The sequence below is a fragment of the Dinoponera quadriceps genome, unplaced genomic scaffold (genome assembly GCF_001313825.1).
Source record: "Dinoponera quadriceps isolate SergipeBrazil2010 unplaced genomic scaffold, ASM131382v1 scaffold2872, whole genome shotgun sequence".
NCBI classification, from domain to species: Eukaryota; Metazoa; Arthropoda; class Insecta; order Hymenoptera; family Formicidae; genus Dinoponera; species Dinoponera quadriceps.
In genome coordinates this window covers 112,908-129,432 of record NW_014556992.1, presented here as the reverse complement: position 1 = coordinate 129,432, position 16,525 = coordinate 112,908, and the positions used below count along the sequence as shown (strand labels likewise).

General features: G+C 49.0%; 1 protein-coding gene across 7 annotated transcripts in view; it reads left to right on the top strand.

The window, feature by feature from the left end:
- The window catches only part of LOC106748525 (probable Ras GTPase-activating protein), a 339,617-nt gene that overhangs the window by 262,952 nt on the left and 60,140 nt on the right, over window positions 1-16,525 (top strand). For 2 of the 7 annotated variants that reach the window (XM_014627164.1, XM_014627166.1), the window contains exon 1: window positions 4,310-7,215. The exons of the other annotated variants lie outside the window; for them this stretch is intronic. In XM_014627164.1, coding sequence (XP_014482650.1) covers window positions 6,351-7,215 — 865 coding nt within the window. In that variant the 5' untranslated portion in view covers window positions 4,310-6,350. Of the gene's footprint in view, window positions 1-4,309; window positions 7,216-16,525 lie in introns of those variants that run through there. 7 annotated transcript variants of the gene reach the window in all.

Genomic DNA, 16,525 nt, shown 5'->3' with positions numbered 1-16,525 from the left:
AATGCGAGTTCGCAAGTGTTGTTTGATTTCGACCGATCGTCTTATTATTCGCCGTATGGGGAAGAGAGGAGTGTTGATTCGCAAAGCCGACGATCGGCGCTATCCGCAGGTCATTTAAGCGCGAGTCGTTAAGATGCTCGGTGGATGTTGCGAACGTCGGCTTCAAAGGCACGTGCTCGGCCGTCGGTGCGAGGAAGATAAGTAGCGACGACGGAAACGTGCTTCGCGAGTGCGCTTCACCCGCAGACGTCGTCGTCGTAAAATGCTAATTGCGTTTCGCGTCTAACAAAGAACCCGCGGAGTGCTGTGACGGGTACTCGCTCACTCTTCGTTCGAGCTCCTTTTCCGCATTTTCGCGCGAACGCTCGCTGAAAAAGCGAGCGCTGGTAAGTTACAGCTTGCGTAAAAAAAAACGCTGCATTTTCTCCTCCGGTTCTTCGTCGATCCTTTCTCCGGGGTGAATCTCGCATTGAAATTTCCGTCGAAAGTCGAACTCGCTCGATACGACGGCGCGACTTCAACTGCGGCCGCAACTGCAATCGTGGAAAGTCGAGGCGCATCCTTGCAGGAGCGAGATCGATCCTGCTTGCTCGCACGCGGTAATGGAATTTCCTGCGCGCGAGCAACGCTATCGTATTCGCTGTAATAAATCCGAGAGCTCGGATCTCTCGTCGATCGTACCGCGCGAAATGAAATTTCCCGCGTGCCGCGTGTGAGCAACGCGAAAGGATCCTCTCCGCGATCCACCGCGCACGCGGCCCTCGAGATTGCTCGCTTTTGCCGCTGCAATTGCATCCGTGCTCGTTCTGCCCCGCGTCATTATTCATTTTAGGCGGCGGCTGCCCGCACGAAGAAGAAAGCGCAATCGGATCTCGCGCATTGCTTCAACTCGGATTTAGCTCATTACCGCAATTAGAGCGGTGTCGCGGACGATCGTGTCACGCGAGACGCGGAAATCGCGCGATTGCGACACGGAACGAAACTTGCCGTGTCAGCCGTTCCCGTTTGGCATTAACATGCAATAACGCTAGAGAAAAACGATTTCCTAATCTCCCGTTCGTCATATCTTAGAATTTCTCCGGAGTATCGTGCGTTCACTCGCCCGAAGTGACGGTCGATCCCGTTCGGATTATTCGGTAACGCGTTCAGACAGCGCCGGAAATTCGTCAATCTTCACTCGGAACGGTTCGACAATCTGGAACATATCTACACGGAAAGAGAGGACTCGACGACAGAACACAGGGACCAGATGAAAACTCGGTGACAAGAAGTGCTATATCTGTTACTGCGACTGAGAATATTCGTGTGAACATTCAGCTGCATGAAAACTCGGTTGCGAACAATTAACTGAGTAGAAACCTCCTGCTGGGAACATTCCGGAGCCGAATTTTCGTCTAGTTCCCAGGCAATAGAAAATTCGGAGCACGTATCACGGACTGGAATCGATATCAATCGGGATCACTCAATTATTCCCTATAAAATACAAGAGAAAATCTAGGGAGTAACTAAAGGTTTCCGATCGGATTCCGAACAAATCTATGATACGTGCCGAGTTACACCCACGGAATTGTCTTTCCCGTCTGATTGAGATAAATCTAATTAATTTAAATAAGCTAATTGAGAAAAAAATGAAAACGCGCCTGTTAAATGCCAAATGGTCTTTCATATATCTCGTTTACACGCGATTCGCTGAACCGATCGAGAAACGATAATACGTCGCCGATTATGCACGCGGGCGTATTCTGATTAGCACAATTACACTTGACATCTATAAATCTGATCTGCCGGGGGGAAAAATCGGACTGGCTCCAGTTGCCCCGAGAGTGAAAGGAGAGTCGCCCTAGAGCCAGAGCAGCGTTGCTTTAAAGCGAGAGACAAACGGATACTCCGTTGTATTTTCGCACCGGTTTTCTCCAGGCGAAATAACTCGCACGGAACTAATTATGAAATCAAATGCCGATTAGCCGTGTACGCATGGGGCGACGCCGCCGAAAGTTCAAACTCGCGGTTTCCGCCGTAAAGGTTGGACTCGATCGTCGCGGCGCGTGTAACTTTATACGCGTCGTTTAGAGAATTGTGTGCTTCACGGTGCCGCGAGCGACTCGCGGATTCCTATCTGCGATCTACGTAGAATCAATCTTGCCGATCGCTCGGCCACGCGGATAGCAGGGGAGAAGCAGGCCGAGAAAATTGCGTGAGCCACGGGGCCGCCGGGCGAGTGACGCGTAAAAGTGAAATTTTCACACGAGTTTGCTTTCGACCAGCGCAACTTTAGCCGGCGCATTTTCTCCGATTGCAGGCCGGCGTTAAATTAATTATCGCGAGGCGATACGGAGAAAAATCCGCATAAAAGCGAATGCAAATGCGCGTGCATGCTCATTGTAACGCGCCGTGAAGCATCTCGCGAGCACAGTCGGGAGGAGAGGAGGAGTTCATGAATTTTCCAGCGGCTGTTTTGAGAATCTCCAGCCGAGAAATCTCCCCTCAGAAATTCCACGCGATATTTACGAACGCGAACGTGATTTCGCATCCGAGTTCGGATTCGATTCGTGGATATATTCCGCGAGACTCGCGAAAGAGAGAGAGAGAGAGAGATACTCGAAGAAGACGATGTCCCAGAGACTCTAGCGTTTAGCGCTAAGCCCGGATGATGAAATCCACGGCTCAGTCGGAAGGGCTGAATCCGAAATTCGAAAAAGCTCTTTGTCGACGACGAGCCACGGTCTTCTCGGTGTCGCGTAAATCGCCTTAAGCCGTCTTAGAGGCTTGCTTTTCGAGAAACGAGAGTGCCGTTTCGGGACGCGAACGCTGAGCCGACGTTATTTATCGAGGCGGTGGTATCCCTTCTCCCTTCTTTCGGCTCGCCGGATTTCATCCAACGGCCCGGGTTCTTCCTCGTACTGGTGGAAGGTCGGATTTCGCATTTTCCCTCTTGCATTTCCCCGACCGAGGAATATGCCGCGTCACACCGCTTTGTCCGTCTATTACGGAAATAGACCCAAGCGGGATTTAATAGAAAACAGACAAACGGACCGGATGGGGGGATACAGGATGACAGAAATACCCCGTTCTCTCGGAATAGCGCGAATTCGCGCTCATTAAGCCACCCGTCGCAAGTGACGTCGCTGTCTCTGCGCGCGCTGCGCTTCCGCTTTCGCGCTCGCCGCCTGCGATGCCTGCGGTTTTCGTGGTATGAAAATTGTGATCGTAAACCATCGGTTTTACACCAGTTTCGAAATAGAGCGGCCTGCGGAACCGACGGCGGGATGAAGAAAACAGTTACGGACGTGATCGCTCTCTCGTGGACTCCGGGGTTGAGTCATACAGATTTTCCTCAATACGCGCTTAACATACCGCAGAAAATGGCTGCGGTTTTTCGAGAAGAGCCGGAGACGCACGTCGCGCCGATAGCAAAACGTTCTCCTTGCGTCACGCAATCAGCCCGTACAACCTGAGCCGTTCGGGAACACGTTTCCGACTCTCTCTCGTGATAACGACATTCTCGTGCAACAATGTCGAGTGGACGATGCAACATATCGTCGCGCCCACGCAATAAGATCGCGTTTTACTCGCGATATTGCGTTTAGATTTTTTTTTCTTTCGTAATCACCTGTCTATGTGTGTGTGTGTGTGGGCAACACTGCGGAAGTTCACGCGGTTCCCTGCGCGCACGCAATATTAATCTAGCCGAGGTCGCAATCGAAATTTCTAACGCGAGCGATGGAAACGCTTTGTATCGCACGCCCGCAACAATTAGCGCGCTGTTACGAAAGATCTCTCGGACTTGCCTCTCCGGTTATCATTACGCCTTAATTACCGTACACTCTCGTTGCCGGTGGCCCCTTATCGGAACACTTTCGCGGAGCTGTAATATCGTAGATTGCCGCACGCGAAAAGGGTGAAAAACAGCGGCGAACAAGCAGCCGTAACGCGCGGATCCAACGGAGCCGTAAGGTTCGGACGAAGATATTTCTTATCGATAAAATTCAGCTTGGTCTAATGAAAATTACGCGAAAATCGTCTCTTTCCTATGCACGGCGTCATGGGTCGTCGTCATCGCGACCGAACGACTCCAGCTGGAAGTCTAGTCGAGCGCAGCGTACACTCGTCGTCGATTCTCCGTTCAGCGGTCCCTCCCTCTCTCTCTCTCTCTTTCTTCCCCCTCCCTCTTCTCTCTTTCTGTGTGTCTTTCTCCGTCTCCCTCTGTCCCTCGTGCACGTCGAGGAAGACCGCCGATAGGGTGCGCTCGCGGGCTGCTCGGATTAACTCGAGCTCGGCGTGCCAGATAGCCGTGAGTCCGTCCGCGGTGCGGACCGATCGCGTCTACGTCGTCGTTCGCAGCGTGTGCGCGTTCCTCGGGAGCGCTAACTGAGAGCGACGCGAGGAGGAACACGCGTGACTTCGCGTTCCCGCCTTCGTCGTCGGTGGTTCGCATTTCTCCCTCCGATCGGTCTCTTTCTCTCTCTCTCTCCCTTGGCAGGCGCGGGTGGAGCACGCGACGTTGCGACCGAAAGAGGGAGAGAGAGAAGCGGTCTCGCCAGCTCTCTCGCACGATCGTGAGAGCCGGATCGCCGTGACTCAGAGAACGTACCTCTTACTTTTCTCGGCGCAGCCGCCGAGGACTCGCCGCGAGGACGGCGCGCCGGAACTCGGAGCGCGCCTTCGTGAACCGCCTCGTTCCCGGATAGTTCGAGTTCGGCTCCCGCGGTTTCTCGCGGCGAGTGTCGTCTCGGTGAGGGACGGCCCCTGTGCTGTGACGCTGCTGTGTTTTCGGAGCGTGTGCGCGCTCCTCGAGCGACTCGACAACACAACACTGGATGGGAGAGACCGCGAGTAATCAAGTGCGTTCCGCGAGAGCACGATCGTCGAGCGTGTTAACTTCGTGCACCCCGTGGTACATGTGTGTGTGTGTCTGTGTGTGTCTCTTCGTGATCCACGCTAGATTACGGGCCGCCGGCGCGCACACCTCGCGTTTTTTCTCCCGTGAATTATAATCCCGCTCCCATAAATCGTCGTGAGAGTCCCTTCGACCGAGACTCGGACTTCTCTCGCCGCGATCGTAAATCTCGACCGGATTTGCCAACAATTCCAACCGCCCGTCCTATCCACCGACGGCGATTCCGCGAGCGTCGTCTTTCCCATCGATTTCTTCTGAGACGACGAATCCCATCTCCGCGTCTCTCAAGTTCTCCCGATCGCGCTCCGACTTCCTTTTGACTCGATCCTCTCGCCGGAACGGATCTATAGAAAGAGAGATCCGTCCGAAGTGTGCACGCAAGAACGTATATATCAAATAAAACATACGCGCACGAAGTATACACATAAGAGATACAAAAGAGAGAGAAAGAGAGTTCTCAAGAGTTCTCGAAAGTTCACGGAGGAAGGTCGACTTCGCCGGAACGAAGTACGCGAAGAGGCGTAAAGTACGAGCGTGGATAAAACGTGTATAAAACAGAAGAGAAAAGACCTCCTTCGCGGAAGAGACGACGACTCCGCTGCCGCCAACGCCACGAAGAGGAGGGAGGATACGACGGTGGAGTCGCGTTCACGGTTCAACGCCTCGCGTCATCTTCGGGTTGTATCGGCGCGCGGGGATAACGCAGCCAGCTGATATTCGTCTCGCGGCACGTCGTTACGACGCACGTGCTGTCTCTCTCGCTGCCTTCGACGCCGCGCGATAGTTCGTCTATATTTAGCGCGTGCACGTCGCGCCGTCGAAGGAGAGAAGGAGACGGACGGCTATCCCGAGGAGACCCAGTCGACCCGGCGATCTCTCGAAAGGGCCGTCTCTCGCGGGAAACCGATCCGATCGTGGGTGGGAGAGAGAGAGACGCGCGGGACGTAATCATTGTTATTACCGCGACCCTGAAGATCCTATGCACCCGATTCAAGCTCTCGCTCTTGGGTTAATCCGCAGCTCCTCCGAGGGCGAAGGCGTGTCCCTCCTCCGCATAACGTCGCGGCACACACCTTTGACACCGAGTCGGTATTCTCGGGACACCCGATGCGTACACACACGCCGGTCACTGAGTGAACAGCGACGGTGTGACGTATAGTGCAGTGCGCACCACGTGCGCGCTGAAATAGCCGAGCGGCGTGTGATAGCCGGTGGCGATACTGTTGCCTCGTATCGAGATAACGCGGCTATCGAGGCGGTTGATAAGAAGCGTGCCGGCCGGTCGAAAATTCGCGTTCTTTCCTCGCGCGTACAGAGAGATACATTGTAGCGTGATTGCCCGTGCTGGTCGAGTCGCCAACTCGGATGTAACATGAACGCGAGCACGACGACGAAGAAGACGTGAGGGGCGCGGCTGCCACATCGGCGCGAAACTCGGGAAATGTGAAGAGTCATGCTGAACGCCGAGAACCCCGAAGAGTCACCGAAGAGGCGGTCCACGTTCTACGTGTCGCTGGACGGCGGCGAGCCGGCGCGTCAGCCGGTCGGCAAACTGACGAAGGGCCATTCGACGGACGGTGGCTGCAGCGAGAAGTTCGTCTGCAACACCTTCCCCATCGGCGCCGCCTCCAAGACGCCCGCCAGCGCGCCGAGCGGCGGCGGTGGCTCACTGACGCGCACCTTGAGCAGCAATGACGGCGTCTCGGCGAGCGCGAGGAGAAGCGCGGACGAGGCGATGCCGGAGGCGAGAGGCAGCAAGGTGCAATCCCTGACGAGGATCTTCGAGGCGTCCAGGTGCGACCGAGGAGCAACATCCGCCACGCAGGCCGAACAAAGGAAGAAGGTGGAAAGGACGAGGTCCTTCAAGACCATCGAGCGTTTCCAGAGCCGTTTCGCCGGCAGGAAGGAATCCAGCAGGAAAGACAGCCGTTTGAACAACACTATTGCCTGCTTCGAGGTGGAGGACCACGCCGGCAGGAAGAAGTCGGAGAACACGGAGGAGAAATCGGTCGAGCCGACCTCGAAGTCGGCCGCGCGCGAATACAGATTCAGCCAGCAGGAGTCTAAGAGCAAGCAGAACACAACCCTGACGAACCTGCTGATCCGCAGGACGCACAGCACCAAGTTGGCGAGGAGCAACAGCACGTTAGTGCGAATCGGTAGACACGCGTCGGTGGACAGCCCCGGCACGGTCGAGAAAACCAACGCCGACAGATACAAGGACGAGGACACCGCCGAAGATGCCGCGGTCGCCGACGACGAGTGCGTCGAGTCGCCCGTCTTCGAAGACGCGGACGTCGACGGCGGGATACATTCAGGTATAGACGAGAGAGCAACAGCGAGCTTCCGCACGTCGCTAATCGTCGACGTGAATGATGAATCGAGTGTGCAACAATGACGCATTGATTAGGGCGTATAATTACTTATCTCGCGAATTATCGCGGTCCGATATCGATTCGTGCGGCTGACGTCGCACGTTTCGCCCAATCACGCCGTCGAGTCGTCTTCCGACTCGTCGTGATATTTATCGGACACCTTACTGTAACGACACTGCAATCTCCGGCAGTTTAAAAACGGCCCCACGCAGCTTATAAGAATCTTCCTTATCGCGAGGATTATCGCGAAAGTGAATTCTCCGTTGGATTTCCTTGAGATAATCCGAGTGACGACAAACATGTCTATAAATCCGCGTAACTGTATTTACAGATCGATGTTAATAAAACTATGATTAGATTTAAATGCAAGATAGCGTTTTTACACCAAGACCAGAAGTTCAATGCTCACCATCATATCAAATTAGATCCGGAGATACGATGTTTTAGTTTTTTTTCTTTTTTTTTTTTTTTTTAGTTTTGTTTGTTGCATAACTTTTAATTCTAATTCATTTCAAGTATATATTGCTGAAGAGAGTCAAAATGATATGACCGAAACGTTCGCTTTTTATGTTGCGTTTTTCATTTTTGACAAATTTATATTATTAACCGCCAAATTTTTATTTTTATTTTTGGCCAGATAAGTTATATATATGCACAAAAAGTTGTGTAACGGTATAATTATATTCAAATTATGTTTTGTTTCGAGCCCCAAATGGGGATCGTGGCAGCTAATGGGTTAAATGTCCATCGCAAGCAGCAACTAGCGTTGGTTCTTATTTGTCTTTTTTCTATACTTTAATTTTATTTACAAAAATATTTTTTTTTATTTTACACTGCACTTTGAAAAAAATCTCATAATAGTTAACAAGTTGCATTCGATTGAACGTTCCAGTGCAATTTTTGGTAATTAATATTAAATGCGATAATAGTTATCAATTATGTGGTAATGATCATATAATAATTAGTAAAATAAATTTTGGAAGAAGTAGAATTAATTAAATTGTTTAGTAATTAATACCCAATATTTGTAATTTGATAATTATCAAAGCATTTGGGAATTATTATTAAATCATCTGATAATCCTTTACTATTGTCCACAAAATGTACTAACTGTGGTACTATATTAAACAATATAGTTTTGTTCAACAAACAGTTTGGTGATACGTACCGCGTAATAAATTATTAGTAATTACCAAATCTTGGCAATAAATATTAAGCCTTGCTAAGATTATTTGTTGATATTCTCACTATATTATTTGGTTATATTCATCTTACATCTAATTAAAACTATTTCGCAAAAGCATTCGGTAACTATGATCCAGGCTTGATGGTTATTACCAAATCTTTTTTCAATGCGTAGAACAATCGCCGGTATTGTCTAGGAGATATTTAGTAGCTAGAAGTATCGTATACCTCCGAAGATATAACTCGGATCCGGCGTGAGTCAGCCTACGTGGCGTAACATTCGCGAAAACGAGATACACGCGTAACGATCCAATAGCAGGGTATTAAACGGTAAGCCATTCACAAGATAAATCATCGGAGCGCTTGAAATCGCGAGGTCGCCGGAACGATCTTCAAATAATCGACCGGGCGCATCGGTTCGGCTGAGCAGGTAACAAGCGTTAATTATCTACTTCCGGAGGATCTCTCTTGCATCCGTCACGGCCTCCTAAACGATTTTTGTGTTTTCGACTCGGTAATTACGCGATAATCATACACTGTTCCACAAAGTCGCGTTTAGAAGGATATCGAGATTTATAGCGCGTCCGAGATTTTATCAGCGAACGAGCTGCTCTGAGGAGATTCGCTTAATGAAGTGTCAGGTTATCGGAGTGCATTTGTAATCGCGCGTGCTAGATTTTCTACAGGGACGCCAGAAAATTATGCCAACTGAAAACATTATGCTTTACCAAAATGATACGTCGGCTACGTAAGAGTAAATGAAATATTTTGCTGCATGTGGCGTATTTAAGATATTATGATATTAAAAATTATAGTTAAGAATTATATTAAAATCGTTTAAAATGTTAAGACAAATGTAACTCAATTGCTCAATTTTTTTTTACATATAAATTAGTATTTTCGCCAATTACTCGAAGGGACATTCTTATGTAAGTCAAAAATAATATTAATAGATATTTTTAAAATACGGAATGATTCAGTATTTAATCTTATCAGTATCATCCCATGTGTATCTTTGAAAAAATAACTTGAGGATTGAAATCTTGAAAGGATTCGAATTTTAGACCGTTCGAGAAGCGATCCTACTATGCCCACAATAATGCTATATGGCAATCGAAAAGTGAAGCGAGTGATTGTGAGAAAAATGAGACATTTTGGGAAATACACTTGAACCTGATCGATCAAATTTTTCACTCGGAATGTACATTCGCTCGCGTGTGCCTTTTGCTCTCGCCACGTTCTGCTAACGCCATACACCCAGTCTTGATTCACGTTTTACTCCCTCACCCTCTCTTTCCCTCTCTCTCTCTCTCTCTCTCTTTCTCACTCTATCTCTGCATCCCGTAAAATTATCTTGATGTATTGGCGGAACTTAACGGGGCGGATCTAATGCTACCGCGAATGTTATTATGATATGAAAGAATCGACGCGAGGAATGCGCGTTTACAGAGTGTATCGAATGCGGCTAGCCCCAGCTTCCATCGACTTCGGGCTCCTCCTCTTCGGAGCCGATCTTACCTCGACGCGGGGAGGATAAGCGAATGAATACGAATGATAATAAGAATAAGAAAAGAATACGAATAACAAGCGATTCGCACGCTATCCGTTCGCGAAGAGCCCTTCGCTTTCGATCGTTCGCGACTTTAAAGTCACCGGTCCCTCGGCGTTTCCCTTAATCGCGGAATCCGCGTGTTTAAGGTGATACCCGATCGATTCGGCCGGCTCGAACGGATTCAAATAGACTGGAATATCTCTCCGGGGAGAGGGGGATCGCTGCCTCGCGTAAGATTCGATTGGAAAGATCGGCGGGCCATTGTCGCGAGAGCTCCCGAGGCGCGAGAGCGGCAGAAGTCGTCGCGCGGATAAGCGAGCGGGCACTCGCGAGCGTGGAACGAGTCGCGGGGGGACGTCCATGTCGTTCGTTCACTTCGTCTGAAGGAGCGTAAATAAGGCTAAACGCGTCTCGCATGGACGTCGCGCGTCGACCTTGCGTCGTCTAAATCTAACGATGCACTTGGCGTGGGACTTATCGCGCCGTTTCTCAGTCGCGTCGAATTATTCCGGCGTGTCGATAAAGGGAAACCGAGCGAGTCCGACGTCACCGATCCACGCGCGATCCATCGGCCGATCGATCGCTCTCTCTCTCTCTCTCTCTCTTTCTCTCGTTTCCTTTCGTCTTCCTTCTTTCTCGACGTCGATCTGTTTATGCAAAGTTCGCCGAGAGAAAGAAAACAGTTCGGGCGATAAGAGCCTTTCCGCGGGAAAAAAAGAAGCGAAGGCTCCGTGGCGAGGCTTAACGTGATACACGCGCGGCAAACGGCGGTTTTCTCGGATGAGATAATTCTCGCCGGGCTCGAGGAGGCCGCGCGAAACCGTCGTTCGCGCGGTTAGATAATGCGTCGGGAATCGAGGCAGGTAAAAATCGGACAGGCCGAGTGACGGAAATGAAGGGCGGGGTCTCCGCGCGGCGGTCTCGTAAATCAGGCCGCGGTACGACGGCGCGACCCGCGGAGATCGAATTTCGCGATTCCGCCGACGAATCTGTCGGGTGGTACCGTTACGACGGCAGAAATTGCACAGTGAGGAAGACCCGGACGCGCCTTTTATTTCTTGTCGCCGGTCGATCGGTGGGTCGGTCGGTCGGTCGGTCGGCCGTTTTAATTAAAGAACCGCGGGATTACACGCGTTGACTCGTAAGTTTTCTTCTCGTTACTCTTCGCTCTCACGTACCGTCGAAGCTGCAGCGCGATGTACGCGCGCGCCTTGTGCCACTCTGTTGAAAGAACGGAAATTCTACGGTTTATCCGGGGAAAAGGGCGTGCGGAAGATCGGAGATATATTAAACTCTGACCTTTATCAGAACAATCGGTTTCTCCTTAACGTTCTATATTTTGACACACGTGTCTCGCAAAATCGGCGAGACAGATGTTGAGACTTATTAGCCTGCCGATACCTGTTTTAATATTCGTCACGATAGTTTCACTGATGAAACACACAAGAATCTTCGAATTATTTTCGATAGATTTTCTCCCCTTAATCGATCCTGTCATTAAAACAATGAGATTCTATTACCGGAGCGGTTATAGATCGTTTTTATCATTTTTATCCGCGTCAATAATTTGCGCGACAAATCTCTCCCGTCTAATGTTTTGTCGCGGTTTGTCGGCGGTTAGGCTAGGGGTAACACACCGAGAGAGGTACGCGTTATTTTCGGCGGAGGTTGACGAGATTAATAAGCCCGGCAGGAATGCGGACCCCCGAGATTTTTGTGACTAACTAGTTTGTGCGTCCGGACACGTGGCCGCGCGACAGACCGCGCCGCAGGAGTCCCCACTGTTCACAAATCGCGTCGATCGTAGCGGCGGAGGGACCTGCATCGACATTTTGGGAACCTACTTATGCAGGGCCCGTCGTTCGTTCAACCACCTGCCCTCCACAGCTCCAACACCGAAGAAAAAGTCTCGGCATGATATTACAGTCCCCTCGGTCAGACTTCCCTGCGATCTCGCGCCACGAACCTTCGAATGTTTTCTTCCAAATCTCACCGAATAGATCGCATCTAGTCGGAGAGACTGGACTAGTGTTAGCGTGCCTGTCAATGATACTAAAAATAGTAACAATATAAGGCTCGGTAGAATTTATCGAAAAATTGAAGAGACGGATATTTAATACAGATGTTAAATCGATACGTAGAAATAGATACTAAAAATAGAACCAGCATACGAACCAGTATAAGAATCTTGCGGTTTTTCATAATTTTATTATAATATCTAAATTCATAAATTTCACGTACTATTTGATAACGATAGTGACAAATTGATGCTACGTTGGATATTAAATTTGCACGCGTTCGTGGTGTAAATATGTCGCACGTCTCCTCTCGCGTACGTTCGTAACGTTCGCGATAAGCGCACTTTGCACGAACGCCATAAGGTCGGTGTAGATACCGCGCGATATTGCCTTCTGGACCATATTGCGACAGCGTTTGCAGAAAAAAAAAAAGGGGAGGGGGAGAGATATCACGTCGTCTCATACCATCGTCGTTCCGACGTCGTTTATCCGGAGCTTTCGGGAGTTTCATCGCTGCGCGATGAAGCGGATCCGATTTTTCATGCTCGTCCCCGACACTCTTTGAATTTCCACGTAAAAAACTAGTTTCTCGTCGCGCCGTCGATCGATCTCGCAAACGAGTGTTTAAGGTATTCATTCGGATCTCTCTCTCCCTCTCTCTCTCTCCTTTTTTTACTCAATTCGCATTCTATTTCCGCCGCTCACCTTGTCACCCCGTGAAAAATCGCGATGACAGCGCAGGTTGTGGCTTCATCTCTACGGCCGGCCGCTTGAATGAGAGCGTTTCGTTCCTGATTTCCCCTCTCCCTTCTTTCGTGACTTTTTTTTACGCGAGCGAAGAAACCCTCCGGATCATTCGCGCGAAAGAGACGATTAACGGGAGTAACACGCCGGCGTCCGACGAATTTTTTCATCATCTGTCGCAAGAACCGCGATGCAGAAGTAGCAGATGCGGCGGCTCGGCGGCACGAATGAACGATTCTTTTTCCGATCGATTAAATATCCGTCCCATCTGTGTGTACTCCCGAATATAATTAATTTTCCAGGCGATTAGTCAATATCGCGCACCCCCCGGTAACGTGTAAGAGACGAGAATCGTAGATCTCACGATGCAATTCTCAATTTTTCCATTTGCAATTAAAACAGCACGTTTCATACGACCAGAGTCGCGAAAAGATTGCAACATATATTTTTTGTAAATTTCGAAACGCATCCCGTGTCCAACAGGAGAATTTGGTTTTTTTTTTTTTTTTCAGTAATTCATAGGATACATATTTTCCTATTAGATACGAAGTGCAAAACTCATCGAAAAAGAAATTCTTGCGACCTTTTTGCAACTGACTATACAAAACGTTTTCGTGTATGACTCTTGATTTTTGACAATCAATCAATGACACCACTTCCGTGGAACTTTTCGCGTGCTGATTAATAAATTTAAGTCGCGATAACGGACGAGCCATACATATCAATAACGCTAATGCGCGAGATAATGACGCGGCCCATTATGCGGCCTCGGTACACGCCGACGCATTGGCCTGATCGTCTCAATTTGCGTCTCAATGATGTCGCACGACTGTGATTAATTTTCCAATCACGACCCTTCGTGCCGTGAAAATGTCGATCGGTTTTAAACAAATCCAGAGGCTTTGGAGGATGTTTGAATTCATTTTGCCGATCGCAATTCTAATGATCAAACATACGTTCTTCGTGCACATAAATCACTTCGTTCGTATCGCTCGGCTTTCGCAAAAGCCGAATTTCGCCACGACCGGACGATTCGCCGCGTCTCGCCACGAAATCGATATTTCCGCGGCGGCTTAGCGAGCCGTGATAACGGACGACGGGGCGTATATATCAATAACATTAATGCACGCGATAATGACACACGGTCCATTATGCGGCCTCGTGGAAACACCGTTACCGCGTGTCTATGATCGTCTTCATCGACCTACAGAGCGGTCTCGTCGACGAGCGAACGTTTCGCGCGCGCCGAGTAGTGAATCGGTACTTTTCAAGGCGCGTTGCTCAATGTAGGTCTCGTTATGAAACGATTTCGACACGGTGTTACTTAATTATGGCCAATCGTGTCTGTCGACTCGAACCGTGGCCTTACGTTTCGTGCCGCGCTACAGTTCTACACATCGCCGATGAAATCTTTCTCGGCGCCGTTCATTGTTCGATTTCATCTGCTCGTAATATCTGCTCAGATAGAAGAAGTCGCGATCTTAACGCGCTCTCGAGAGATTTTGCGGAAAATTTTCATCGAGAAATTTTGCTTATCACCTACCTATCACTTTGTGCAATTTACGTTCTGCGATTAATCTTTGAACCACGAATTCTACTTAATTTTAATTTGGCGCGTGTAATTTTTTTTCTCGCATTTATTTTTCATTTCATTTTATATATATGATTTCGTCATATTATCAAATTTTGTATTTCCTCACACTTTTGCTGTTAAATATTTTTTTGTATTCAAACGATATGTTTATTTATATATTGCCTCACCTATCAGTGTAACCAAAAGGTACTTCCCGTTAAATAAACATTATTATTATAAAGATTCTTTTAATCGCTTATCGATCGTTTTCAAAAAATGATAACGTAGGAGATTTTGTTAATTAAGATAGACATATTTAATATAAGTACATAAAACCGATTAAAAATTAATTATAGGATTCTTTCGAATCGTTTGCTGATTTATACGATTAATATTCTATGATTAGCCTTTTATTTATATAAGAACGTTTCTGATTACTTATCGATCTGAAAGTAAAATACCAGGACTTGTATAATATATAACCAACCCGCGCGACACGCAATATGTTAGAGCGAGGTTTCGAAGTTAATTAACGCGAACTGGCATTCTAACGTTGGCATAAAAGAGTCGACTAAAGCTTGGCTTACAATGTGTTCTTTGCGTCTTGTTTCTCGCTCTCGATCTTTCTTCTGTAAGAACTTCTATTTACTTGTGGAAAAGAGATAGTAAGAAACAAAGAGCACACTGTTGATCAGGCCTTAGACTTCACAGAGAATTTCCGGAATCGTTTACCGGTTTACACGATTGATACTCCACGTTAATCCTTTGTTTGCGAATCTCTTAGATCATGATTCAAGTACATTTGCACCGATCGCCCGCAAATAAGACGTCGGAATACGCTATTTATAATCGATTCGTGTGGCACATAATGTTAGAGCCGAGGTTGTTCTGTTAGCCGAGGCGAACTAAAAGTCGACAGACCGCAATTACTCCAAGTGAGCGGATTTCTTTCCTTTCGCCCCGCGGCAGCGACTGCAGCGGCGGCGGCGGTGCGTGAGAACAGCGAGCGCGATCGCAGAATGCCGCCGTGTGCATGTCAAAAGTCGGTAACGAAACCTGTTATTTTTTAATACCCGATCATTTCGTTGAGTTTTATCGCGGCTGATTGCCCACGGGACCCGAAAGGGAACTCTCTTCTCGGCAGGGAACTCCCGACCGCGCCACAGTACGGATTCTGTAATGCGAAACTTCCCGGTGTCGCGGAAATATCTCGAATTCGCTCGGCGCCAAGTGCATCGTGAAACGCATCGCGAAATGCACCGTGCGTTTCACAAGGTATCGATCATCCTCGAGACGCGCGAGTTCTCACCACTCTTGACCGCGTTTACGCCGATTTCCCGCCTCTCCGATCGGCCCACTGAACTTTGACCCACTTCGCCGACGCGGCGGGTGTCGCAGCTGTGTGTGCGTCTCGTTTTCCTCGCGCGATTCATCGTCCGCGCGTCGTGCCATTAACGACCACCCGAAGCCAGTCGACCCGAGTTTACGCAAGCCAAACGTCAACAATGACTCGTGCCACCCGGTATAGGCGTGTCCGGGCGTTTTGTGTGTTTTTTTTTCTCGGTCCCCACGTGGCGGATGGACACGCCGAGTTCACGGAAGTCTATAGATGGACAGAGGCGCGCCGCCGACGTCGCTCGAATTATTTTTCCTCCACACCCCGAAGATAGAAATCGCGACTGTCTATCTCCGGGGGATACTCCGTCTCGCCGACCGCGGCCTGCCTACGGCCAACCGCGACGCGCTGCGTGCACGAAGCTCGACAATAGATATGCTAATTTCCCGGTCGCTGCACTCCAGTTTTCCAAAGTCGATAGCCGCGCTTTGTACGCTTGCTTTCAATACGACTTGTACGCGGCTTGTTTTCGACGCAGTCTGATGCAGTTTTCAGCCCAGCCGACGGTCCAATGAGGGAACTTGTTTTCTAAAGACGAATTTTCCCAAGACGAGTTCTCTCGGTGGACCAGCGACTACGTTTCGAATTGCATCGAAAAGAAAAGTGTTCGGGTTGTTTCGAAATCGATGTATGATCGGTCACGAAGGAGTTGCTGCATTTTCTTTTAGATGAGTTCCGTAACGCATCTCGTATCTAATAAGAAGTGTCCCCTGAGAATTACTAAAAAAAATAATTAAAATCGAGCATGCATGTTTTAATGCCATTAAATATTATTAATATAAGTA